This window comes from Galeopterus variegatus, unplaced genomic scaffold (genome assembly GCF_000696425.1).
Source record: "Galeopterus variegatus unplaced genomic scaffold, G_variegatus-3.0.2 Scaffold3618, whole genome shotgun sequence".
Taxonomy (NCBI): domain Eukaryota; kingdom Metazoa; phylum Chordata; class Mammalia; order Dermoptera; family Cynocephalidae; genus Galeopterus; species Galeopterus variegatus.
The window spans coordinates 164,665-192,334 of record NW_007729729.1 but is presented as its reverse complement, the minus strand read 5'-3'; the positions used below and the strand labels follow the sequence as shown (position 1 = coordinate 192,334).

General features: G+C 43.0%; 1 protein-coding gene across 1 annotated transcript in view; it reads right to left on the bottom strand.

The window, feature by feature from the left end:
- Positions 1-1,691: 1,691 nt before the first annotated feature.
- ATG7 (autophagy related 7) overlaps positions 1,692-27,670 on the bottom strand; it is a 174,241-nt gene continuing 148,262 nt past the window's right edge. The window contains exon 16 of the mRNA XM_008585559.1: positions 1,692-2,202. Coding sequence (XP_008583781.1) covers positions 2,089-2,202 — 114 coding nt within the window. The 3' untranslated portion in view covers positions 1,692-2,088. The remainder of the gene's footprint in view (positions 2,203-27,670) is intronic.

Below are 27,670 nucleotides of genomic sequence, written 5' to 3'. Positions count from 1 at the left end.
CTTCTGAGAGTGAGCAGGCAGATCAGCTTTAACACCAGCATCTAGGAGTCTAACACCGGTAGGAGCCCCAGAGCCTGAGTCACATGGCTCAGGGGACATATGGGTGCTAGCTGGGTGACTTAGCCAAATCCCTCGACCTCACCAGGCCTCAGTGTCTTCATTTGTACAGTGAGAGGTTTGGATCCCTCAGGAAAGTCTCTTCCAGCTCTGAAATCTTTGGCCCACGAATGACATCAAAAAGACTGTTAGTGCTGGTCCTCCTCATGGAAGAAGACTTTTGGGTCAGGTGCCTTTGGCTCAATGCTGGGGACTCTCTGGTGTCAGGGTAAACAAGTTATTTATTAAGAGTATTCCACAGAAATGCTCTCCCACATGTCTGAGTCACAGTGAAAACAGGAAGCCCACGCCTTTTTCTTCTGAGGACCATCCCACGTGCCCACCACCTTCAACCAGCTGTAAAAACGCCCTCATGAAACCTCCACAGAGCCAAGGCCGAGGGGCTGCTCCGTGGCAGGGCGGAGGCTGGGGCGGGAGGCGCCACGGCACAGCGGCCCACCCTCAGGACCAGCAGCACCAGGGCGGTCAGAAAGAAGCCATCCAAGAAATGCGCCCTGAGAGAAGGCGTTTCCTAACTGGTCTCCCAGCCCCCAGGCATTCTTATTCCATTTACCCGATTATGGCACAACAGTGAGAAGGAACACAGGACACAGACCTTAAAATTAATAATTTTAATAGCATTTTTAAAAAACAAAAATGTAAGCACATAGTACAAGGTTCAAAAGCTAAGACCCCCTCCCAGTCCTGACCCCGAGCCAAGCAGTTTCCCTCCCAAGTAGCAACCAGTGTTCTCAATTTCTGGTGATAGTTAACACACGTACAAGCATATAAACATATATACACACATATACACGTGATTTTAAAAACATGTTCTATACCTTGTTTTTTTAATATTTTTTTCTTTTGAAAAGACCCAAACTTAGAGAAAACTTGAATGAGCCCCATATGATTCACCTAAATACTAACTAATAATATTTTGCTACATTTATCTTTATTAATATGTTATTTTCCTGAACCACTCAAAAGTGTATTGCAGGCATCGTGATACGTAACCTCAGAATACATCAGAATGTATCCCACATGAATAAGGACATTCTCCTAACAACCATAACAACATTATCACAGCTATGAAAATTAACATCAATTTAATAATATCATCTAATATGGAGCCCATATTCAAATCTCCCAAACTGTCTCAAAAATAAACTTTGCTTTTTAAACTTAACACTGTATATCTTGGAGATTCTTCTGTACTCAAATGGTAACGCCTCAATCTTTTTATAATAATAACGACAGCTCATATCTAGTAAATGCTGACTATGTGTCAGGCACTTTTCTAAGCTTTTCTTTCTGCCAGGAAACAGTAGTTTCATGTCTCTAACTCCTTCCTCCACACCAAACTCAGCATGCTAAAATTCAAATATTTTTATATTTTGGCATGGAGGTTTGAGACATTACATCCTCACCACTGTCACACAATTGTGCTTACATTGGTCTTACATTGCATGACGTTGATATAGAATTAAAGAATCTTAGCACTGGAAGGGAATTAAAAGGTCACCTAAGCTTACCTCTGCTCAGTACAGAAATTTCTTTTACAGCATTCCCAAAAATGGTCAAATGGATTTTACTTGAATTATTGCCATGCCAGGGAACTCGGCCCAGTGCTGAAGTTGTGGTGTTTGCGGCCTATCAGGCTATCAAGGATTAAGATGCTCATAAAGTATTTATTGACTACCTACTATAAGGACTGCATCACCCAAGCACCCTGGGGAACAAAAGACAAGTATGACATTATCTTTATGTCCTAGAGCTGTGGCTCCCAAACTGTATGCCAAGGTGCCTGGAGCACTACAATGAATCTGTGCCATGGGATATTTTAAATTTTCAAGGGAAGCAACATGATACCCAACATCTGTTAGGCACTGAACAAACTGCTAGATCAAGATGGGTCACAGCTTCAACATTAGCTCTAGCAGCATTCCTTTTGATGATCTCATATCTTTCAAATCTGGGTATTTGGCAGTCATTTTATAAGAGCAAGTATTGTGTGACAATCCATGTAGAACAGGAAAAGAGTATGACAGTGTCCCATCTGACTCCAAGGTTTGGGAAGATGCATAGCACCCAACAGGAGCACACAGCCTAGTAGTAAATAAATGTAGTTATTTAAGGATAAAATAATTACATTTTCTTTTAATTTATGCACAGTATTTTTTCAAATGGCTACTAAATTGGTAAGACATAATTACTTATTAAGCTGTTTGGTCCTAACTACTTAATAAATGGAACTGCTATGGATTTCTTTTGGTCCAGGGCTCTGCGGAATAATTCCTGAGACTCTAGGGTCACCAGGGACCAAGAAAGTTTGACAACTTGTTCTGCAGGACTCACAGCCAAGCTTCAGAGACCAGAAGTCATGGCAGCGATGCAACGAGGATGTGAACAGTTAGGCTTATACACTCTCCTAGGATCAGCAGCCCTTCCAGGAGTTCAGAGAGGACGGAGCAGAGTCAGTTGGAGCCCAGCCTAGAGCAGAATCAAACAGATAGGACCGGCCTGCCCCGACCCGTGGGGTGGGAAGTGCTAGAGTAAAGAGGATTGGGAATGAATATGACCTGTTCTGGAGACAGCAAGAGAACACTGGTCTGGCTGGGGGTCTTGGAGGACCAGCTGAGAAATTTGGAGCAGTGGGGGAGGTGTTTAGTCACAGGAGTGACATGTTAAAAACCAGTGTCTTAGGAAGATTAATCCTAGAGGGGGTGGTAGATGGACTGGAGGGATGAGAAAGAGGCAGGTGGCCAGTTATAACCCATGAAGGAAATTCTATCACCTGAAAAAGCAATTTGCTTCCGTAGGAAAAGCCTGTTATAATACAGAATAGGTGTGTCAGTCCCCTCCTTCAACAGCAGCTCTATGCGGGGGTGCCACACTGCAAAGTGCCAAAACTATAATCCCCAATAACAGGAATTGCATCCCTCGATTGTGCTGGGAAAATTGCTATTTTAGAATTCTAACCTGGGCTCACTGGAATCAAGTTTTTGGAAATTCTTCTTGGAGACCATAGCCTTGTTTCTAGGAAAGGATATATAAAAAGGGGTAGCATGGAACAGGAGGAAAAAATACTAAATTGAGAGTCAGGAGACCTGGGGTTGAATCCCAATTTGACCACCAAAGAGTGGTCTGAAGCCTCAATGTTTTCATTCATAAAATGAAGGTTCTATGACTTGAGATACAAAGAAATATTAAATCTCCAGTGAAGGCTTGCATCCTACCTGATGAGTCAGGTCCGATCTTTATGTACACTGGTAAGTAGAGCCAAAGTTGTGGTTTTAACATTTCATCCCCATTTGTGTGAAGCATTTATGTCAATAAAAGGTTCTATATTATTAAAATATCCAGTACACTATCATTACTGTAATAGCAGGGAATGTATACAACAGACGGGAATATAAGCAGCGACTTATGGGAAACTGAAACCAGCCTCGGGTACCAAAAGTTGCCCCTTGACGACGGCTCACAGCAACATTTAAAATGAAAATTAAGCGACTGAGCTGCTTCGTATCTCAAGGGAATAAACAAGCTCTGTACAAACTGCATTAACACAGAGTAAGAACATCCGAGTGTAATGGGGTAAATACTAGAAAATCAGGGGAAACCAGGACAGAATAACATATTTAGAACTTGAAATAATTATGAACACAAGAAATACGCAATACAGGTTTCATCGGAAATGGCATTAGAAAAGTCCTATGGATTTTTGTTTATTTTACTTTAAATCCAAGTATTAACAGCTTTATTTTTCTCTTCCAGCTTCAGGTGTAATAATGCATCCCACAGTAGTAGCCCACAAAGCACTCATGATTCTTTAAAGTGGGTATAAAATCACATAAGACAGCATTTGGGACCCCCTACGTGACAGGATTATTAAATGTTGGGGCTTGGTGAAGAGACGTGCAGGCATTCTCTGTTTTTTTAGTGGCCCCCGGCTGTTGTAGTCTCTTTGTTAGCCCTTAATGCCTTTTTAGAGGCACTAGTCTAGTGAGGACACAAAGCCCTGGCCTGAGCAGCCCCCAGAAAGGACCAGGATAAACACACTATGATCTGCCTCTGATCGCAGCTCTGTGTCACAGCTTTTGCCATGGTAGGTAGGTTGTGGGGGTGGGGGGGAGTGGGAAGGAAGGGAGGGGAGGAAAAAAGCATTCTCTTATCCTTGGGAAACTTGCAGGACCACTTCCCTTGGTGAGAATGCAAGCCCAGTCTTCACCTCCCACTGCTCCTTACAGGTCAGCGAACCCATTCATGGATTAGGAAGTGACCCCAAAGCACGGGTGTGAGGAGAGGCTGCACAGCGGTGGAAACACTTGGAGAGGACGCTGCATCCTGTTTAACTTGGCCTTGCCAGTGCCAAACCCTCTCTCTGTGAATGTTTTTTAAGTTAGTCAAAGAGCGATAGCGTCCTCCTTCCAGAGGCCTCTCCTCCCATGAAATGGGCTGTCCTCTGTCCTTGTGAACCTAGCCTCCCCGCGTCACTTAACCTCCCCTGCATGGACTTCCTCCACTGCGAGGCAGGGCTAAGCCCCCTTTACTCACATCAGAGGGAAGTGGAAGTGTGAGGTGCTTGCAGAAGATGATACACACCAGAAGGCAGACAGACCTCACCGTGCAAATTAACTGAGTTAACATCCGCTATGTATGTTTTGCATCTCCCTGTCAGCCATTCAGTTAAGAGAAAATAAAGGGAGGATGTGGGAAGTTAAATGGAACTAGATAAAGTGTGCTGGTGACCAGAATTAAGGAAGAGTTCTCTAGAACTACGCTTATGAAAAATGACCTAACAGAAACTGGGTATCCGTGGCTATTACAATGATGGAGACAGTGTAGAGAGTTGGTATTAGGAGAAATGTGAAAGCTCAAATATGGCTATAGGTGGATAACTAAGCCTAATTTCTCATCTCCTAAAAAGGTACCTGTTGGGAAAATAGAATAATTTAATTAGGCCCTCTTGCCTTTGGTCCGGTTGGGGGTGCTGTGGCTGATTCTTTATAAACGAGTTGTGTGTGGGCTGAGTTAGTGCGCACGGGTGGCACCACAGCTTGGCTGGAGTCTACTGCCTCGGGTGTGTGCCGCATGCAGCTATGCTCTCGAACCTACGGCTCCAAGGACCTTTTGGCCGGTCACCTAGCTCACAGACCTGCGTGTGAGGGGTCTAGTGACCCAGCCTGGCATGTGAGGGGTCTGGGGACCCAGCCTGGTGTGTGAAGGGCTTGTGACCCAGTCCATGAATGGGCTTGAGGGATCTGTGAGCTCCAGACCCAGTCCTAGCATGACAGTACCTTTCTCCCATAGTTTTTAGGGAATTGCCTGCAGCCCTTCTGTAGAGGAAATAACCACTGAGCACCTTGGTCTGGGCATCCTCCCTCTCCATGGACCAATACAACAGGGAGTTGCTGGCAGCACCAAGCTTCTGGTGACTGGGGGTCTCTGCCACCTTGTCTCCTCATATGAGGCAAATTGGGAGCAAGCGTGGTCCAAGGACTTCAGTGCCCCATCTCTGCTTCGGATGATGCACTTTACCCCTCCCCCAATAAAAGCCTCCACAGGTGCACTACTGTCTGTAGCAGGAAGCCCCAGTCTCCATTTCCTGCTCAGGATTCCCTCTGCTGCCCAACCCTGTCTGTCCAAACTTCTCTCTCACTATTTCCCAATCCCCACCCTCTGCCCCCCAGGCATTCCTACCTTCCAGCTCTCATTTACCTTGTGCTCCCTATTTCTGTCCATGCTTCAAGATCCATGACAATCCCTAACTCCTTCCCCAGGCAGTCTGACCCACACTATCTTACCAGAAGTCACCTGAGCCTGCACTGTCTGCTCTGACCCCACAAGCATATAAGCAATCATAGAATATAAGGTTTGGATGAGGCCTTACAGAGCGCACGGACAACCTCCTCACCACTGACAAATGGCTGCCTGGTCCTATGACAGTATATGACACATCCTCCATAAATGTGAGTCCTCCACAGCTGCATTCAGTCAGAGGCCACCCCTTCCATTCTGTTCAACAGCTTCAACTGTTGGTCTTTGTCAAATAGAACCAAAGGCTATGCCCTGTAATGTCTTCCTGATCCTAGCTTTGCCGTCAGGGGCACCTGCCTCACATATAAAACAGCCTTCGCGTATCTGTGGATGGGATACATGCTTCCCTCTGGTTTTCTCTGCTTCTACCTAACTTCTCATTCCTATATTTGAGAATGTTCCTCATAACATGGTTTCCAATCCTGGTTCTCACTATCTTGCAGCATCTTTAGGTGTGGTGATCTGACCTGAAGCCAACACTCCAGGCATGGGTTCTGGCAGTTCCTAGAAAGGTAACTTCACAGCACGGACGCTGTTTGTGATGCCCCTTCACGACACTACCTCACTCACGTCCTGCTTGTAAGCATCTACAACCTCTTCTTCACAGGGCTGTTCAGTCATGTCTCCCCCAGCCTGCACTCATGGAGAGTTATGTTTTCTAAGACCTACCTAAGTACTTATGTACACTTGTGCCTGTTGTATTTTGCCTTGTTAGGCTCAGCCTCTTGTCTGTCATGACCTCTTTGGATCCTGATTTTAGTATTATTCTCAGTTTAGCACCATCCATGAATTTGCTAGACATGCCAATTTTCTCCTAATCTAAATTCATAGGTAAAGATGCTGAAAAAGAGACTTTTGAAGACTTAACCCTTATACCATATCCCCTTCCCTGCAGTCTGCAAACTGTGCTTTGTATGATACTACCCATATAATAAATGCTTACACATAATTATTGAATTACACCAAATATTACCCCATATCAAAGAATGTTATAATTATATTTTCATGGTAATAATGGAATCTATCCCAATTATTCCTTGCTGGGTTCATTTTCTCTCTTTCTAAGCCTCCCTCTCTCTAGCCCTCAGGAGTGTGGGAACACAATGCAGCCAGCAAAGCCCAAGGAATAAACATTATGTGAATAACATGTTCTTTAAATCCTATTGTACAGTCTATCCTGATTGGCTGCAGAGTCAGTTTATAGAAAACCCATCGCATTAAAGCAGATAACATCTGAGAGTCCTCTGATTTCCTGTTTGGCTCCAGTGTCGATATAATAATAGCTTCTTGTAGATATTTTTACTGTAGGATAAACAGATTAAGCTCCACTTCTAAATACAAGGATTTGAGTATGGAAGTACAAGCCAAATTGGGGCTTCTGTGTACCTCCTGTAAGATAACCTCCTCACACTACCGCTAGTGACAATTCAGCATGCTCCACATTGACACATTAAAAGGGGAGTGAAGTGGTGCTACTCCTGTTTGAAGGTAGTTCCCATCCCCAAGAAAACTCAAAACACATTAGGGGAGAGAAAATCCTACTCTCACAGAAAAAGGATCTATGCATGTTGGGAGATCAGCAGATATCTGATGACTCTAAGAAATACACTCTTGTTCAGCTTAGGAGAAAACACTATACCATGAGGTTTGGGCACCTGAAAAACAGGATGAAGGTCCACTGGTATCTGTTTCTCTTGTCTTCCAGATTCGGGGATGGAGCACAACTGACCAGAAGAGATGGGGATGTCACCTTCCTACCATACAACCTGGTTTGGGGGGTGGGGGACCAGATAAGGGGCTTATTCAAACAGGGGGCACAGAAAAACACTTCTAAAATTATCACTACTTTGGTTTCTTTTTGTCACAATAGGCAATAATTAATTTTGAATTCTTTTTTTTTTTTTTTTTATTCCTTTTTGTCTTTTTTACTGACCGGTAATGGGATCGCAACCCTCGGTGTCGCGCCCGTACCGGGGACCGGCAACGGGATCGCAACCCTCGGTGTTGCGCCCGCACCGCGCTCAGCCAGTGAGCGGGAACCGGCCTCCACATGGGATCCAAACCCTCGGCGGGAGCGCCGCCACGCTCCCAAGCGGCGCACTCTCCAGTGCGCCACTGGGCCGGCCCTTAATTTTGAATTCTTAAATGATATTAAATAGGAGAGGTGAAACTTAGGGGTGGGTTTAGGTGGTAAAAGTTTGAGAACCCAAACTAACCTAGGGTGACAGAGGTCAGAAGGTAGTTATCTTCGGGGGTGCTGACTAGAAGTGGTTCAAGGCAGGCTCTGGAGTACTGGAAATGTTCTATATCTCGATCTGGGTGGTATTTACACAGGTGTATAGACAATAAAAATTCAATGAGATGTACACTTAAGATTTATGAACTTAACTGTATATAAGTGACATAATCCTCAACAAAAATGTTCAAAAGTGACAATAAAAGCACTGGTTTGGTAGCCTGGCACTAGCAGCTCCTCTAACTCATGGTGCTGGCATGGAAAGGGTGCTCAGCTCTCTGTCACTCAGATGTTTATCAGATATAAAAGGATGTTACTAACCTGGGGAGGCTGATAAGTAATACCACCAAATCAAAGTAGTCTTTCAGGAAACTGAATTCTAGCTCTTGGAGAGGCCTGATGCAAGGCCAGACTGTCCCTCAGAACCTGGAGGAGCAGGGTGGAACCACAAGGAAGGAAGGGTGGCACCCAGACACACCTTCCATACTGCACTGAAGGCGGCCTGCTGGGGCCAAGCTACTCACCTAAAAGACAAAGATCTGTGGTAACAAGTATCTTTCTTTACTGCTGGCTTTAGAATGAGGGAGAAGAAGTCAAAGGAAACCAAGGGGAAGAGATTCTAACCGAAGGGAAAGGTGGTAGGTCTGAGGACTGAGAGAGCGAGGCCTCAGAGTCTTTCCTGAAAGAGCTCGAAGCCCGAACACCACAAGGCACTGAGCACCACTGTGTTTCCACAGCTGCTGTTGGTGCTGAGCCAGGGGCTCAGGGCGAGTCATTCTCCTTCTAACACAGCATCAACATACACCTCTCGTGAGCTTTCCAGTTCAAGGGCAGGCACAGCAGAACAGAGTACAGAGAGCAGTGATGGGCAAGGGGACTCCCAGGACAGCTCACGGGCTCCCACACACGAGGGCTCGTGTGAGGCTGTCTCAGCAGCTATTTCATTACAGTCCTTGGATTGTCACAAAAGCCTCTGGGGCAAGGGAGATGGCACTGATTTCCCACCTACTCGATTCACCCAAGTGTTCCCACATTTGCTCCTGACAACTCTGCAAGGCAGGCAGCTTCATGCCCATTTTCCAGATAAGAAGCTGTGGCCCACAAAGATTAAATGACTGGCCCACAGTCACACCCCTGGTCAGAGGCAGAGGCAGGGACAGCAACTGGAGGCCTGAAGCCCAGGGTTTTATCCACTTCACTAAGCTTCAAGATAAGATCTGAAGTCCTGGGCTCCAAGCGCAACAAAGCTATCATCATTTTTGGCACTGTGGTGCTGACATTGACTCCCAGGCTTAACTCAGGAAAGGGTTATACAATTCATTAGCAGACAGTCTGCTTTTACTTCTATTGCAAAGGATAATCACTTGTTAACTTAAATAAGGCCTTATATAATATCGACAACAGGAGAAATCTGTGAAATAAGAACTCCAGCAGCTGCTATGTGAAATATAAAAAATGCAGAATTCTAGATCCTTGTGGTAAGTCACATACTTATTTTGCCAGAGGATATATGTGAAACGTATAACTTACAGCAAATACATAATTAACCTTGACTAAAAATAGGTACAAGAATCCTCCCCCCTTTTTTTTCCAGTTCAGCAAAGCTTTATTCTGTGATCAGGGAATCCCTAATTTTTTTTTTCAATTGTGTAAAATATACCTAAAAAACCTACTATTTTAATCATTTTTAAGTACACAGTTCAGTGGAAGTACATTTGCGTAGTTGTACAACCATCACCACCATCCAGAACTTTTTCATCATCCCCAGCTGAAACTCCATACCCATTAATCACTAACTCCTATACCTGTTCTTAAGAGTAGCTGTTTACACTGTACTTTGCACGAAGTACATGCTTAGGAAATGCTTGGTGAAGACAACTGAAATTTATAGTTATGCAAGAAGATCAACTATTATAATATATAAATAAGACAGATTAAAGGGAATACATTTTTTTATATAACTAGGACTAATAGCATCCGTTGCTGAGAAGAATTAAGCATAATTTATGACTTGTTTATACTCCTGGCATCAACTCCGATCATCTGCTGTGACCAAGGCCTTTTGCTCTCCTTAGATGCATTAGCAGGTGGTAGTTGAGTCCAATGGTGGAAATGGGAAGAAGAGCAGCCTGGCCCCCCAGTATTCGAGGCTACTTGAGCTGTTACCCAGTGGACAGGCCCTCAGCACTCTCCTACGAAAGCCCTCCTTGACAGATTTGTGTGACTTGGCAGGGACCTTGTTATGGAAATTCACTGAGGAGCCTAGATTTCAAGTTCTGCTGAGCAAAGCTTTCAAAGGTCTTCTGTGTACCCTTCAAACCTAGAGAGGAGGCAAAGTCTTCCCCAAAACCTTTTAGACAAGTTGGGAAACCAGAGAGCATGAATTGTAAGGCTGTTTTACTGATTTCAGGGCAGTGTAGAAACCTGGAAAACGTGAGCAGATAGCCCCTTCACTTCTGTATTTTATAATCTGGTAAGGGCACACAGCTCTGAATAGAGAAGCGAGAAGTAGGAGATTTGTTGGAGGGAGGCTAGCTGGGTTCTAAAAAACTGAGGGACGGTCCACACATGCAGCAGTGACCAATGGGGCCAATGGATGGCCTCCCTTCACTTTCGCTAAAGCTTCTCCCCTGGGGACAATGTTGCCGTTATTGTTTGCTGACACATTTAACGATTGCTGTTCAATAGATTTTCCTTTCCTCTATGGAGAACATGTCTTACTTTGGCTCCATACTTGAAACCCGAGGCTGGGAAGGTGATTCTAAGCTGGCGAACTTGGACTAGTTGAGAGATACTCTGCTCCAAGAGAGGGGGACGATAAATATCTGGGCTTTGGAAGTAACTTTATGATGTTTGGATTTTGTGCTGGCACCAGGCTCTGGGTTTTAAGCACTCTGCTGTCATATGGTGTGCAGCCTTTCCAAGAAAAACTCTATAAAATGAAAATACTATTACCTCGGCCTTTGACTTCTTTAGATTCACACAAATATGGTAATCTCTTACAACATTTAATTTAATTTAAGCTCAGTTCACCTAAAGAAAAAATTAGATCTGAACCTGCCCATTTCACTTTTTGAAAAGCACAAATCATCTCTGTGGAGTCACTGCTGTGTTTGCCATGTGCCAAACTATTATTCCACATATGTGAAAAGAAAATTGGCATCAAGTCTATATGAACTAAACTATTGGCAGAGGCAATGCTGGAGCTTGCCATTGAGAAGATTAGATTCCCAAGAAACTCCTTGAGCAGTGGCCAATATCCACAAACTAAAAAAGAGTGTGTGTGTATATGTGTAAATATACACGTACATATTTGAAGCTGATTTCTCCCTGTGTATTAGGTAGTATCCTATCAGTCACGTATGTTATGCAGAGCTTAAATATCTCAGTTGTACATATATGTACTTATCGAATAATAAATGTACATTAATAAGAGAAATAGGAAATTGGAAATTATTTTTATTCAAGTTTGAGCTTGCACATTTCAACTGTCTTCCTTATTTGCTCAATAAGTAGGGTGATTCATAACTTCCCCATAGGTAAGACTGATTAGATCATGTTTGAGCTGTGGGGGGTGGGGAGAGGACACATTTGTTTTAAATTTTCAATTGTTTTCTTTTAATGCTTTTTGCTATTAAGTCTGTTGTTTTGCAGACTGTTTTGCCTTTGCTGTCATAGATTCAAATATGGAACCAAACCAAGAGAGAAATGGAGAATTTTATTATCCAGAACTGTTATATAAGTGGTTTAATATTCTGAGGTCGTGGTTGAAAACTGTGCTCCCCGGAACCCCAGATTGAAGTCCCTCAGTGATAACAGCCATGGTGGCCACATTGTCATAATATGTGCCTGTCCCAACTCTTCAGGACCCTGTCATTAGATTATACTTTCAAGGGGTCTTTTGGACTCCTGAATGACTACAGGTAATATTAGACAATCATTGAAACTCAGATGGATACTTTCATACCTCAGTCTTACAAGGCAGAATGTCTCTAAAAGAAAGATAGAGATCCACTTTGCAAAAACAGAGAATTTTTAAGCTTGGGTACTTTAGATTTTCATACTAATTTTCAAAAATAATCACTGCATATTTCCCCTCAGTCATTGGGGCACCACCAATAGGTACACACCAATGTCTCTAACAGGACTGTCAATCATAGGACTCCATCTTCCTTGGCCCACCCACAGGGATAACATGTGATCCTGGCTGGGCCAATTGTACTGCACCATCTCCCTGGCAATAGGAATGAGTCCAGAGATGGGTATATGACCCTAGTAGGGCCAGAGTCCTTTCCTGAAGCTGATTTATGAAAGATGGAAGATGAATGTTGCTTTCCATTAGAGTTGCTAAGCTAGGAAGATAAGAATAGGGGGCTACTGAGGGCTATGTTTCCTGCCACAGGGAGAAGTCTGCAAGCCTGTTCTCAGAATGCAGCCAAGCACAGGCAAGCTCACATAATAAGTCTAGGAGGTACTGAATCCCATTTCTTAGCCCTGAGCCCTGGTTCCCACAGCTCTTCCTTTAATCCTACGAGCAGTTTCAATAACATTCCAGCTACATAAACGAAGAAATTCCCTCTCTGCTCAGGTTGCTTAAAATTTGTCATTTACCACTGAAAGAATTCTGAGTAATTCAGGGGTCTATCTTAACTTGGGAATCACATTGTTCCTAACTTCTTTGGTAATTAATGGCTTTCTAGTTGTGTGCTAATGAATGGCACTTATTTTTCATACCAACTTTCAGTTAGTGGCATCCCATATCAAAAAATAAATCCTGAAATTTATAAATTAGAGGGGGGAACACACTTCCATTCTTGTATTTTTAAAAAAAGGAAAATTATATAAATATACTTCTACCCATTTAGCATTTCTCAGCACATGGGGAATCTTACATTCATTAGTGAATGTATTTATTGATTCAGCAGGCTGTAGCACAAAAATTCTTATCTACATTTTATTTCATCACCATTGTGCTACCCTACAGAACAAAAGAGGCCAAGAACCAGACTGGAGAAGAATGAAAGAAAAGCTCCCATTCATTGAAGTGCCTGATTCTTCCATCCACACGTTTATGTTCTGCTTCTCCCCCTTCATCCAGAAGTGAAGATCTCAAAGATGGTGGCAGGTACAAACATGCTCCCTTTTAATTATACCACCAAATTGCTGCAATAACTGATGCCAGTTAAATAATTATAATCAAGTGCCCATTGTGCATAACAATCATTTAATGACTGCCATCCGAAAACACTGTAATAAAGAGAGCTTTAATGAAGAAAACTGGAAAGGTGCCAAGGTTTTATGGCAGTTTGCTTAAAGGGAAAGAGAGCACTAATCTGTGTTTAAGATTAAAAGAAGCCTTTAATCCAGATGCTCAACATTAAACAAGGGAGTGGAGTCATGTTTTGATCAAAAGTTACTGCATGCATAAAAGAAAGTAACATAAATGTTCTTTTAGAAAAAAGCTTTAGTAAATTATATTAAGTAAGTGTTTGTAACCATTTGCTTTGGAAAAAAATGAAAAAAGAAGAAAAACATCTGATTTTCATTTTGGACAAGAATACTCAGCTAAAGTAAAATAAATGGGAATAGGATTTGATTTGATTTGTATAACATCACTGAAAATAAAGTGAGTTACCATTCCATCTACCTTGGACCAGTAATCATCCTCGTTCTACTGACCCTATTTATTTTTTGCCCTCACTTTGCTAGGCTGGGACTATATCTCTGGGAGGTGTGACTATATTCCGACACAAAGTCATAATTGAAATGTTTTTGATGAACTCAGCTCTAGCAAACAGTAGTTCTCATCTGAGGGGAAAAACAAAAACAGCTCACCACATAAAACTCAGGTCAGCTGGCAGCTACCAGGCACTGCCGATGCAAGTTAAGGCGGCAATTCCTAGAACTGCAGCCACTTTCTATGAACTGTTATGTAGCCTGGCCAGTGATAAACACCAGAGCCTCCAGATTTTTCTAGAGTGAACGCTGGGAGACAACTAACAGCAACACAGTAAGCCCTCTCAAGGGGGAAGGAGGAAGGAAAGCAAAAACAAAACCAAAAACTGTTCTTACATGTGAGATCAGATTTGGGCTCCAGCTTTCCCTGTATTTTAGAGTACAAAGAAGCAGGACCTGACCCTAGCTTTGCACTGTGGTTTCTGCGCCCACATAAGCACCCCAGTCCTTGAGAAGTTATGATGATGCCTCAGGGCTATAAAAAAGACCCCGAGTGCCTGGAGGAAACAAAATCACACCAGGAGTTCATTTTTGTCCCAAGGTGAACATTTGGGATAGAACAAACTGCCTTGGTGCTCTTGAGATGCTCTAGAATGCCCAGGTCCTGAAATGTGTATGTGTGTACAAAACAGAGAGACAGACAGATGGACACAGATGGACTGGGGTTAGAAAAAAGTGGCCACCTGCCTACCTGGGTTAGAGAACACAGCCCAGGACAGATTTTCCAAGACAATTTTGGCTTAAAACTGAAGGTGCAGGAATACAATTCTGACACTGGGACATTTTTCTGACATTCTCTTTGCCACTTTGTGTTTTAGGCTGGAGGTATATCTGATCACCTCCTGGTCTGTAGACTGCTGGGGGTAGCATCAGTGCCCATTTTATCTAATTCTCTCCCACAGCATTTACCCCAGGAGTTTACACACAGCCTAGGCCGCCCTTGGATGTGTGTTCCTAACGTAGGCTCTTCTCCTTCACACCTCAAAGTCACTGCCGAGCCCCAGAAGCCTTCCATGAGCATCCTGAGGAGTCTCATCAGCCCCCAACCTCCCACACAGGGACTCGGAGCCTGGCAATCATGCTGCTCCTGTTCCCTTCCCTCACTAATGAGTAGTCAGAATCTAGCACCTGGCCACCTCGGTTTCCCCCTCTGTAAGAGGAGACATTAATAATAAACCCAGCTGGTAGGGGTTTTCTGTGTGTGTAAGGACTTGATGAGGAAATGCACATAAAGCCACATGACTGGCACATGGTAAGTGTGCAGTTGAAGGGAGCTATTACTGTTACACCTCATCAGCTTTAGGAGAAAATCCAAATTCCTTGGCCAGATATGTGATACTGTCAGTAACAATAACAACCTACTTGCTCAGCTATTCCCCCCAAACATTCTTGTTTCTACCCCTGTACACCCTAATCCATTCCCCACACAGCAGCCAGAATTTTTTTTTTTTCAAATGTAAATCACTCCCTGTCACTCTCCTGCTTAAAACACAACACAAGCGCATTCTCATGGCCTGGAGAGCCACTTGCTCCCTATGTCTCCACCCTCACTTCCTTCCACTCTCCCCCTAATAAGCTCCACTTTCACCCTGCTGCCTATGTTCTGCCCCCCACCCCAACTCCTTCCCTAAACTGACCAAGCTTGTTCCCCACTCAGGTCCTTACAAAGGCTGTTCTTCTCTCTGCCTAGATGGCTCTTCCCCCAGCTTCTCACAGGTCTGGCTCCCTTCTCTACATTCAAGGCTTAGCTCAGAAAGAAGCCACCTTCTCAGAGGGACTGACACTGACCTGCCAGTTTCAATTAACTCCTGATTTCTGTTCTAGACGACTCTCCACCCCCCGCACCCATTTATTCTATCCCAGTACCCTGTGTTATTTTAATCATTGAGCTCATGACTAGCTGAAAGTGTCTTTTTCACTTGCTTATGGAATCAGAATGTAAGCTCAATGCAAACAGAGACCTTGCCTCATCTGTCTTGACCACTGTATCCCCAATGCTTAGAAGAGCACTGAGCATATAGCAGACACTGGATAAATATGTTGAATCCCACCCCCCATCCCCCCCAGAGCCCTGCACACCGGCTGCCACTTAGTGATATGTAGCTTCCTGAACACACAGTAAGCCTCAGCCGAACTGAATTTAATTCAACCAAGTGGCCTATATCCAGGGCACAGATAAACTTCTTCCTCTAGCCACTGTCTTGCAATGAAGATACAATGAAGAGCTATAGTGAAGAGCTCATAACTGTGACCTGTACTCATCAAGGAGTTCATATGATCTAAAAAGCAAGAAACATGAGGACTGAATGCACACAAAGATATTTGGGGCTCTCCAAAGTCTGGGGTTCAACAGAAGTCTGAGGAGACACAAATGTCTAAATTCATAGCATAGTAAACAAAACAGCAAATTAGCATACTGTGAAACTCATGCCAGGGTTACATTTAATTTTTTTTTCTTTTTCCTTTGTTTTTTTTTTGTTTGTATTTTGTTCGGGGGTACATTTAATAAACTCTTGATTTAATATTTATATATATTCCCAGTCAGGTTTAGATAGAAGTAGAGCAGAATTTGGAGGCAGAATTCACTGTTTTCTGAACTTGTATAACACCATAAACTGTATAGTGTTACATCTAGCACTTAGAAACGACCCTATTTTAAATTAACTCTCATCATTTCAGATATGTTAGTCTTATCCCCTTGACTTTAGGTCAGAAATTGGATCTCATACTTTTCTAGTATCTTAAAGCTTCTAGCCTAATTCTTGGAGAATGGCCTTTCAAGTTTAGCAGAGTCTGAACTGAATCCCAGATTCTCCATCCATTCTAAGATTTACAGCAAATTATTCACCCTCTCTTAGCCTTAATTTCCACATTTTGTAAATGGTTGTAATGATACCCATCCCACAAGGGGATGCTATAAGAAATAAAGGGGATGATTTTCAGAAAAGACCTGTAGGTGTACTTAACAGAAAATAGGTTCTCGATAATTACAGTTTCCTTCCTGGGTAGGTAGGAACTCAAGAAATACCATGTAGCTGCCAGATGGGAGGGGAAGCATGCTGACAAATAAGTACACCAAGAGTGGAAGGAAAATACAAACCACCAATTGGAAGGAGTAAAACAAGGCCCAAAGTGCTATAATCCTTTGTTATTACTCGCATGTAAGAAGGAGCTACAAATATTGGTATCTTACAGCTTGATCAGTGACAAGTGGCAGTCAGGGCTGAATGTCAGAAAGTCACTGAATAGCAGAAACAAGCACTCACTGAATATCAGAAATCACTGGTTAATCTCACACACACACACACACACACACACAGGGAAAATATGTTTCTGAAAACTGTATTTGTTTTAAATCTATGTAGTATCAGAGAACTCACAACAACAGGATTCCTATTTGAAAACCACAGGGAATTTAAGCATTCCTTGATCCTATCAAGAACTCAAGTCATCACAAAAACTGTTGTGTGCACTCCATTTGGCATTCCAAGGCTCCAACACAAACCCTGGAGCTGTGGAACAAATCACAAAGGCTAGAGTAAAAAGTCAAAGAAATCAGTGACCTGACTATTTTCAAAGATCCTGGGGAATGGGCATTTATAGAAAAAGGACAACACAAGCCACCTGCTTGAGCTCTATCACGCCATTTAGTTCAAGGAAATAAGGGAAATATTAGCAACAAAAAAGAAAGGAAAGAAAACCGTAGTGAACATCAGTGGTTCTGCTTGCTCAGCCCTTTGATAACCACACTAGTTTCCTAAGTTTTCACCCATTTCTCTCTGGCTCTCAGGTCATGTGACTTGGGTGGGGCTGTTCCACCCCATTATCACTAGAGATGGGGACATATCCCAGATCTGACCAATGAGAGAGCTGCCCCCACCATAGTGACTGGGTCACTGGTGTACCAATAAAGCAGGATATTAGCTAGTGCCACTAGGAACGAGGTCCTCTTTCCACGGGAGTTGCTGGGCTTGGGGATGTGAGCCTGGAGCTACCAGCTGCCATCTTTGCCATCACAAGACAAAAGCCAGCCTAAGAATGAAGCAATACAGGGAAAAGCCAGGCAAGAGAAGGAGATAGAAAATTCACTATTGGCATTTTTCGATCACTTGGATCTAGTGGTGGCTACACTAGAACTATCCATGAATTTTTTAGGTTGATGAACAAATACATTCCCATGTTTGCTTAAATCTATTTGAGTTAGAGTCTAATTTCTAACCAAAAGAGTTAGCCTAATATAATAATTTTGTAGAGTTTAATCTTAAAGGAATTATCTAAAGAGGCAATCCATGAAGTACGTTTCTGAGTTCTCTTTAAAAAAAAAAAAAGAAATCTGAGAGTTGGGAATACCTGCATTTCTCACACCACTTGACCAACACCTGTTGAATGTAAATGAGACAACTGCACCATGAGGTTACTATAGGAGACTTTCTATCAATCATGAGCTTTCTCTTCACCTCTCCAGCAAGAGTCAAGCATTTATTCATTCATTCAATAATGTTTTTACTAGGTGCCGAATATGTGCCAGAAGCTATGCTAGGTACTGAGGCTGCGGAGGTGACTAAGACATAGTCTTTACTCTCAAGGAGCTCCCAAATAATGGTTCATTGTGACAAGTGTGAGAAGTGAGCCAGAGGAGCCTTCAGAAAGGAGGAAGGCTTGGAGGCTGAGTAGGCATTTGCCAGGCAGAGAGAATAAGCACAAAGGGCCAGGCAGGAAGTGAGGGGGCCAGGGTGGCAGGATGAGCTGGAGCGGTAGTCTGGAGCCAGGCACAAAGAGTGGCCTATGGCTGCCATGCTAAGGAGGGGATCTTATCCTGAAGCAAAGGTTGGCTAGCCTTTGCAAGTCCCTAAGTAACATACTCAGATCTGTGTCTCAGAAAGGAAAGCCTGGTGGCTGCTGTGGAGGATGGATTGGAGAGGACAGAGACAGAAGACAGGAGTTGCTGGGGCCTGCTCTAGCCAACAGGAAATGGCTGTGGGGAGTCTGATGGAGAAAAGCCAGACTAGGAGGCAAGCGTCTACAATTCTAACTCAAAAAACACGCAAAACTAGTCCTATGCAGATAATGTAAGAAGAATTCAGGTCAAGGGGATTATCTGCACCTCAAAGGAGAAAGACCGAACAGGAGTAATATGGCCAGAAGGCAGTAAATGCCTGTGCTTTCCTGGACTCAGAGCCTCACCTCCTCCATCCCAAGGGTTCTCTCCCCAGACTAAACATGCAGCTCGGCTCCTTCCCGGTGCCCTTCAGGGAAGGCCTCTGCTCCATCCCCTCGGAGGCCCTTTGGCCCCCCTGTTGCGTCATCCCACACTTTTTTTAGACCTGTTCACTGACTACACTTTTCTAAACCTCAACTTCCTCATTTATAAAATGACATTGCTGACATTTACTTCATGATAAAGATTAAATAAGACACATTTCATAGTGTGCTCTGCAGAGAGCCTGGCATGCGGTAAGCAGAAGCCGCCTTACTCTTGCTGAAGATAAAGTAGTCTGCATTACTAAGAAAACTAAGAAAAAAAGTCATGCTCACTCCAAGCAGCGGCTTTTCACTTGCCAGGATTTCCAGACCTTACAGTTAGCTGAATTTTGTTGTAAGAGCAAGACAGAAGCACTTTGCTGGGTAGTTGAAGAGCACACATAAGCGCATTCTCTCTGTGGGCCTGTAAGAAATGGGCAGAGTGCAGTGAACAGGGTGGATGAGAAGAGGAGTCAGTACTCCTGACGGTGGAAAATGCAGCTGTCATACCGCACCTCCTCAGGTGCAAAGGCCAAGGCGGATCATTACTCCTTTAAGAGGATGGAAATGGCTCGGGAACATTTATGACTGGAGGAAGAAAATCGGGGGATAAATAGGTAGGTTTGTTGGTGGTGTGGTTTTATTTTATTCTTCAAGCCAGATCTATAGAGATACCTTGTTTATAGAATTTCCTACTCCCCTCGTCAACCAAGCCATCTCCTGCTGACAAGTCAGGACTTGGTTCCCAGTGGGCCTGGCTTAGTTTTGCAAGTGGGCAAACTCAAGAAGGGCTGAGAGCCGTAATGCAGATGCCCAACAAGACCGGGCAGCAGCACACTCTTCAGCATGTCCATCCTCAACCCACCCACACAGAGCATGGTGTGCCAGGGGGCGAATTTGCAAAGTTCGCAAACTTAGGCTGACTTAGGACAGTAGTTCCAAACCTATTTTAGACCAAAGATGGTATCTGTTGAGAGTCTGATGAAACTGAGCCTCCCCTGACTGCCCATGATACACACACGTGCAATATTTTTGCAGTCTCTGGGTATTCAGTAACCATCCCCACCTGATACCCCAAGCTCACCTGTGGTCACACAGGAGTTTAGAGGAATGAGCCACAGGGCTTGAGAGACTGAGGTAGGAGGGTCAAGAGTTCCTCTTCCCAGGGCTCAATTTTCTCCATGACAGTACAATGCCATGAAGACACCTCTTGGCAGGGAAAGAGAGGGCCAATGAATGATGTGAAACTCAAGAACCCAAACATTTATCTGTCAACTTGTCCTAAGTAGCCCATTGCCTAACTCCAAGTGGCTATGGAAAGCCTTGGAATCTTGGTGATTTCCCAGGTGCTAAGTAAATAAAAGTCAGAGAGGACGCACTGGGGGGTGGGGTGAGGAGGAGGGGAGGCACGATCCAGCCCCCCAGGACGTGGCAGGGAAGCCTGTGCTCTCCTAGTCAGCTCTACTTATTCCTTCCACTCTCATTCTTCACTTATGCAGAGACTGCGGATTCCTCGGGTGATTTGCACCAAATCCAAATGGTTAAAAATAATTTCCTAAATACCTTCCTAGATAAATTGAAACCCAAGACCTTTTTGAGTCTTGTCCAGCAGTACCTCCAAGGGTGAGCAGGGCTGAAAGTCATGTTCTTTCCTAGCTCAACTCCTGAGTCAGACTTCTGCCTGTCAATCTGCTGATGTCACAAGTCAAACTGTGCCATTGAAGGCTGAGTAAGCATCTTTAGGAAATAGAAACTCAACTGTAAGAACACCGGTATTTCCAAATGCAAAATATCTCTGCCCAGTTCTAACTCAGCTACTGTATATAAATTTAGCTATGACACTGGGAAAGGAATTTTTTAAAGTTCTGTGTTATTTTGGCATAAAAGAAGTCAATGGTAAAAAGAATAACAATAATGTACCAGTCACTACCTTAGGCAAGACCTATAAAGTGGTAAATAAGACATATAAAGTCTTGGCTCTTATGGGGATTATACTTGAGTGGGGCCAGGTGGGAGACAGAACATGAACAAAAACAATTTCAGATAGGGATAACAGGCACATAGAAAGAAAAAACAAAACAGGATAAAGGGATAAAGAATGGCTGAGGTACTATTTTATGTCCATTTTACAGATGAGGAAACTGAGGATAACAGATTAGGTGAGTTGTCCAGGGCTTCACAGCTAGTAAGTAATGAATTTAAACTCAGGTCTGTCTGATTCCAAAGTTGTTCCTAACCACTACCCCATGCCATCTTTTCAGCTTCCAGAGAAACCAAAGAATCTGCAGAACAGATAGGGTGAGAGACCATCATTATTTTAAAAAATCCCTTCACTTAGGATATCAGCAAAACTCTTAGATCTATGAACACAAACGAGTGTGTACACGCTACCATGTTGATGTTAATGCCACTAACATTTGAGTTTCTATACATGATATTTAACATACTGTAATCCTTATCACAACCCTCTGAGATGGGAATTGCTGTCCCTGTATTTCAGAAAAGACCACTAAGGCTCAGAGAGTTTAAGTAACCTGCTGAAAATCACAGAGCTTATAATCGCGGAAGCTGCAACCCAGACCTCCTGCCTCTGAGTACATTGCTTTTTCCATTACACCATGCTGCCTTCCAGAAGACTCCCCAAGGAGTTACATTTTTCTCCCACTGGGAGACAAGGCAGTAACTAACTTGGCAGTGCAGACAGAACTGAGTGACTGTTTTGTGTCTCTGCCAAGCAAGAATTCATGCCCTTTGCAATATGACTTGGACACAAACGCAACTGATCTTTAGCAGCTAGGCATTCTAGATTTGCTGAAGAATTTTCTCACCTTCTCCATATGGGGTCTAAAATTAAGAGGGGAAAAACATATTTATGTCTCATTCAGAATTCAAAAAGTAATAAATCCTTCAAGCCCCTGGCAAGTTTCTCTAATCCACTGTAATCGTGTTTCCTTGTATAACAAGTCTTGTGATGTCTGTAGCAGCTTCTCGCTATAGTAACAGCAGCCTGAATGTTGGAGTTCTTCTCGTGCCTGGGGGATTATTCCATTTTCCACATTAGGAATAAGCCGCAGACTTTAGGTTCTAAAACGGAGCCAGAAATGCTGACTAGAATCCAGATGCCCTAAATATAATTAGAGCGAAATTTTACTGCCCTCTATGAAAGACACAAATGAAAGAATGTACCAACTTCTAGAATACTGGTCCAGAGAGCAAAACTCTGAATAGAACCTGAGAGGTCCTTAAAGCTAACTAAAGACTTTCCAATTATCTCCCCTTCTTCATATCTCTGGCTTTTTTATTTTTACAAAAGCCAAACCTAATAGGGAAGGAAGAGGTGCTATAGGCTCATTTTAATAAACCAGGTTTTCACTTAGTTCTAGAACTTTCTGAAGGTGTCCTTAACACAAACAAAAAAATGATTTAGGTTTTCGAGGATTGATTTGATAAACAAAAAATGATTTTTCTTTATGGCCAAACAATCACTTCTAATTGTTATTGAAAGAAATAAATTTATTAAACTCTTTGATGGAAATAACCTCCTTGTTAAACATAAGACTAGTATAAAACAATATAAATATACCTGTCTCGCTTTAAGTTCTGATTGTTAATTGTGATGATGATGATGACAGATGTAGCATTTGTTGAGTGCTACCTACCATATGCCAGGAACTGTGCTAAGTGCTTTAAATACATTATCTTACGTTATCCTAACGGTACCTGAACAAGTGTTAGGATGATCCTGCAACTTGCGTGAGGTTACATAGCTAGTAACGGTTAAGCTAGAATTTGAAGATGGGGTCAGACTCCAGACTATCTTCTGCAATAAATGGTAAGAGCCCTCTCCCCACTGCAAAGTCATTGCTTCTAGCTACTCGCCATCATCAAATCTTTCTTAATAAATTTGATTTTCATAGAATAACTTTCTTTTTGCATTATTTTGCATTGGGGGGATATTTAATTAAATTGTTTAATTACAACAACAAGTCCATCGGGCATTCTTTGGCAAGAAACACAAGTGACTCTTGGAAAGTGTATGCCTCAACTGATGGAAGCAGAAGTGTGCAGGTGTCCTAGAAACCAGCCTACGAGCTGAGAGCATCCAGCATCCGGTGGGCGCTGGATCATGCTTTACCAAGGGAGTGCAGAGTTAGTGCCTCGGAGAGTCAATTAAGGGAAAGTCAGTTAGGAAAGATTTATTGAATATAATCTTTTTAAAAAGCATATTAACCCAAGGACCAAAGTTCGATCTCTATACCAGCCAGCAGCCAAAAGAAAAAGAAAAAAAAAAAAAGAGTATATTATGCTTGTTGTTTTTCAACTTGTTCTTGTCACTTAAATTATCTAATCATTCCTGTCCTGATGGACCCTCAGGTTTGTCACAGACACCTTTGGTTTTCTTTGCCCAGCACCTTTGTTTTCCTGAGCCTCTCCTGTCTGGCCATCTCATAAAAGAATACAAAATATCCCTCTGAACCATGGTGAAGGAAAGGCCCTGAACTCAGACGCAGACAGAGGGAGGGAATCTTCCAGGCAACAGCTGCAGTCCTTAAATTCAGTCCTGGAAGGATAAGCAGAGGCTCTTAAACAGTTCTTGGAGGCACTGGCCTCCAGTTAGAAATAGAAACCTTGAGAACTGGTAGGTTTTAGTGACTAGACTCCAAGTTATCTGAAGTTGTCCCTTGAATTCAGATTGGAATCTGAATTCCACATCTTAAAAACAAGAGCATTGGATCAGATTATCTCCAAAGGGTCCTCTCAGTTTTAATGTTTTGTTTCTAAGTAATTAAACATAGTATAAAGCTTTATCATTTCCTTAAAACCACTGAGAAGAATCCTCCTTCCGAGCACTACATTTAGGAGCAAACAGGGTGAGAGAGAGTCAGTGCTTGCTTCTGAGTCTTTGTTCAATTCACTGTGTGATCTCGGACCACGAAGCTTGATTTCCTCACCTGCAAAGTGGATTTTGGATGCCTGTCTTCACAGGGCAATAAGAAGGGAAAAGTGAAAGCCTTTGACTTCTCTTAAGGGAAGAAAAGATGCTGTAGAAATCCTAAACAGGATTAGGGCAAAGCTCCCTCTGAATACAAAGGTTGCCTCCAAAATGACTTTACTTTTGGTTTCTTGGCCCCAGCAATGCCATTTCTGATCCCAGTTGCAATTCGCTGTGGTTTTCATACCCCTGTAGAGAACACATTTCCTAAGGGACATGGAATGGGCTTGGATAAAATGCCAGTGCTGGCTTGTCTCTGGCATTTCTGATTTTCCCTTTTAGTGCCCTATTCCACCTGCCCAGTACTGACTCCCTGAATCCCTGGCATCCACAAATGCTGCCCCAGTCTTCACCTTCCCCAAAGGTTTTACCCACAGCTAAACACCTAAAACATAGATCCATCACAATAAACTAGCTTTATGCTCTCTTCCTGGGTGTATAACTGCATCAAGACTCAAGACATGACTTCAAATGGTGGCACTGTATGTATTCTGAAAGGAAAAGTTGAAAAAAAAATCAGGGGCTTTTGGTCATGCTAGGTGGCTCTCAAAACACGCCCCTATATGCTCTATACACACAAATGGAATTAGGATTTGGACCAACTGGCACCTTCTCTGTGTGGGCTGATCTGTCTGCCCCTTGCGAGGCACACACAGTAGCCCTTTCCTTTGTGCTCCCACAGCACTTTGTAAGAATGATCATTATGGGCCGGCCCAGTGGCGCACTGCTACAGTGCGCCGCTTGGGAGTGCGGTGGCCCTCCCGCCGAGGGTTCGGATCCCACATACAGACCGGTTCCCGCTCACTGGCTGAGCGGGGTGCGGGCGCAACACCGAGGGTTGCAATTCTGTTGCCGGTCCCGGTCTGGTACGGGCGCGACACTGAAGGTTGTGATCCGTTGCCGGACACGAAAAAAGACAAAAAGGAAAAAAAAAAAAAAAAGAATGATCATTATCTCACTTACAGAAATTGTTCATTAAAATGTATATGTCCTTGGCTGGAATAAGATTTGGGGGGCGGGAACTTTGACTTACTCATGTTTCCATTGCGTGCATGGTAAAGGGAGCAATTCATTAAATTTTTGTGGAGGGCTGGCCCTGTGGCTCACTCGGGAGAGTGCGGCACTGCTAGCGCTGAGGCCATGGGTTCGGATCCTACATAGGGATGGCTGGTGCACTCACTGGCTGAGCGTAGTGCAGACGACACCGTGCCGAGGGTTGCGATCCCCTTACCAATCAAAAAAAAAAAAAAATCTGTGTAATGAATTAATACATTATGTGAATCATTACATTCTGATCTCCACTAGAATGGAAAGTAATCTGAAGGGAAAATACGTTCAAAGGCTGTGTAGCATAGGAAGAACCCCTGATCTTGAACTAAGCCATGGCTGGCAAAGACGTGCCCTTGAGCTAGCCTCTCCCTTGTCCATGAGGCATTACTACTCAGTCAAGACCCTCTCTCTCACTACATCTGAGCTAGCCTCAGAACCCTTCCCAACACAGACTTCCAGGCCTCCACCCCTACTGAGTGAGCTAGCACATGAGAGAAACTGATTTGGCTGATTTAGCATCCTGGAGGTAGACTAAAGATACCTGAGGACAAGAGGATATATGGCTGATGTATGATGCTCTTCATGCCACCAGAGAAAGATGAAAAAGAATGCTCAGACAGAGCCTAAACCTTAAAACAATGCCAGAAGAAGCAGTTAGCTCAGTGAGCAAACAACTGATCCACCTGCTTATGTGGCATTGCCTACACTGGCTGCCTACATTTTGATTGGTTATTGTTGCTTTAAGTGAGACATTCTATCCTGAGGTGGCTCAAAGAGCTGGGATGCTGAGCTGTATGACTGTGGTAAGTTAAACCTCTGCATGATTTTCAGACATGTGCGAGGTACAGTGGATAATGTCATAGAACCCAGAGCACTGTTCCTAACAGGGCTATCGTAAGGATTTGATATGTTAATATGTAAGTAGGTAGAACAGCATCTGACACGTAAGTATCAGCTACTATTATTATACGTGAAAAAAAGGCTAAAGTCTACCAAACAGCTAGTAAAACAGCCATAATCAATTAAATGAGGCTTGCTCTATGCTGGCATTCTTGTTTGCAATTCAATGATTTCACTATTAACTGATGGCTATTCCCCTGACAAAAGGCTATTAGAACAGGCCTGGTAGAGTAACAAATTGTGCCTGTATTCTTCATTTTTTTCTCCAAAGCTAATTATTCTGGCTGTTACCAGACAAGGTAGCCCATTCCTTCTATCTTTGCTCTAGCTGCCAGGAACCATAAATTTACATTTCATGTTGAACTTTGGAAGCTTTCCAGAGTTTAAGTTTCCTGACTTCTTTGTTTTTTAAACTTAGCTTTTTAAAATTCTCATTCTAAAGGCTTTTAGGTTTAATTATTTCTATGGTTTTGAGTATAACTATCTTAAATCTTTTTGGAATCAGGAAGAAAATATATAAATATAAAAACTTATATTTGTCAGATTCCTGGTGCTGAATGTCAGGCAAGACATGTGTCTGAGATAATACATTGTATCTTTATGTATCACACAAACCATAATCATTTAGGACTACAGGGCAAATCTCATGTAACATTCTGCAGAGATATCAAAAAAAGGCTTTCATTATGTTGACATTTCACTGTAATGATCACTATTTAAAAAAAAAAAAAGTCATTCCCCTTTCTTACGCTAGAATCATTGATCCTAGGTCAGAAAGCGAAGCTGAAATCAGAGAACTGATCAGCCAGGCCAAAGACAGACTATCTTGTTGAAACCAGTTCTCTTTTTCATCTTCTACCCTGGGTTTCACAGAATCAAAGCTCATTTTCTTCAATTCTCTCATTTTTCCAGGTCTGTATTATTTCTAAAATGCTAAGATGCCTTTCTAGACCACTAAATAGAATATCAGGAAATTGGCCAATTTAAATTTGAAACTCCTGAAATGTATTATTTCATTGTAGCAAAATGGAGGGCTATTTTGAAAACAAGCACTAGTTCCATAAAAATCTAGTACTCTAGGAAATATTTCTGCTGCAAAAATTCACTTTCCATTTAGGCATTTAAGGTGATTCTTCATGGGCCAATTCTAAAACTAGGAAATCAAATCAATTTTTCAACCAATATACACTTATTGGTTACTTACTACATATGGCAGGCAATGTCCTAGGTCCTAAAGATATGTTGTCTAAGACATGATCCTTGCTTTTCAAGGAGCTTTATAGAGTTTGGATGTGTTATCCCTTCCAAAACTCATGTGGAAATCTGATCCCCAATGTGGCAGTGTTGGGAGCTGTTTGAATCATGGGGGCAGATCCCTCATGAATGGATTAATGATCTCCCTGCGGGAGGAGGGGAGCCTGAGTGAGATCTTGCTCTATTAGTTCCTGTGAGAGCTGGTTGTTTAAAAGACCTGGCACCTCCCCCCCACCCTGCTTCCTCTTGCCATGTGATCGGTTGTACCTGCCGGCCGTCTGCCACTTTTTGCCATTAGTAGAAGCAGCCTGAGGCCCTCACCAGACGCGGCTGTCCCAGAATCATGA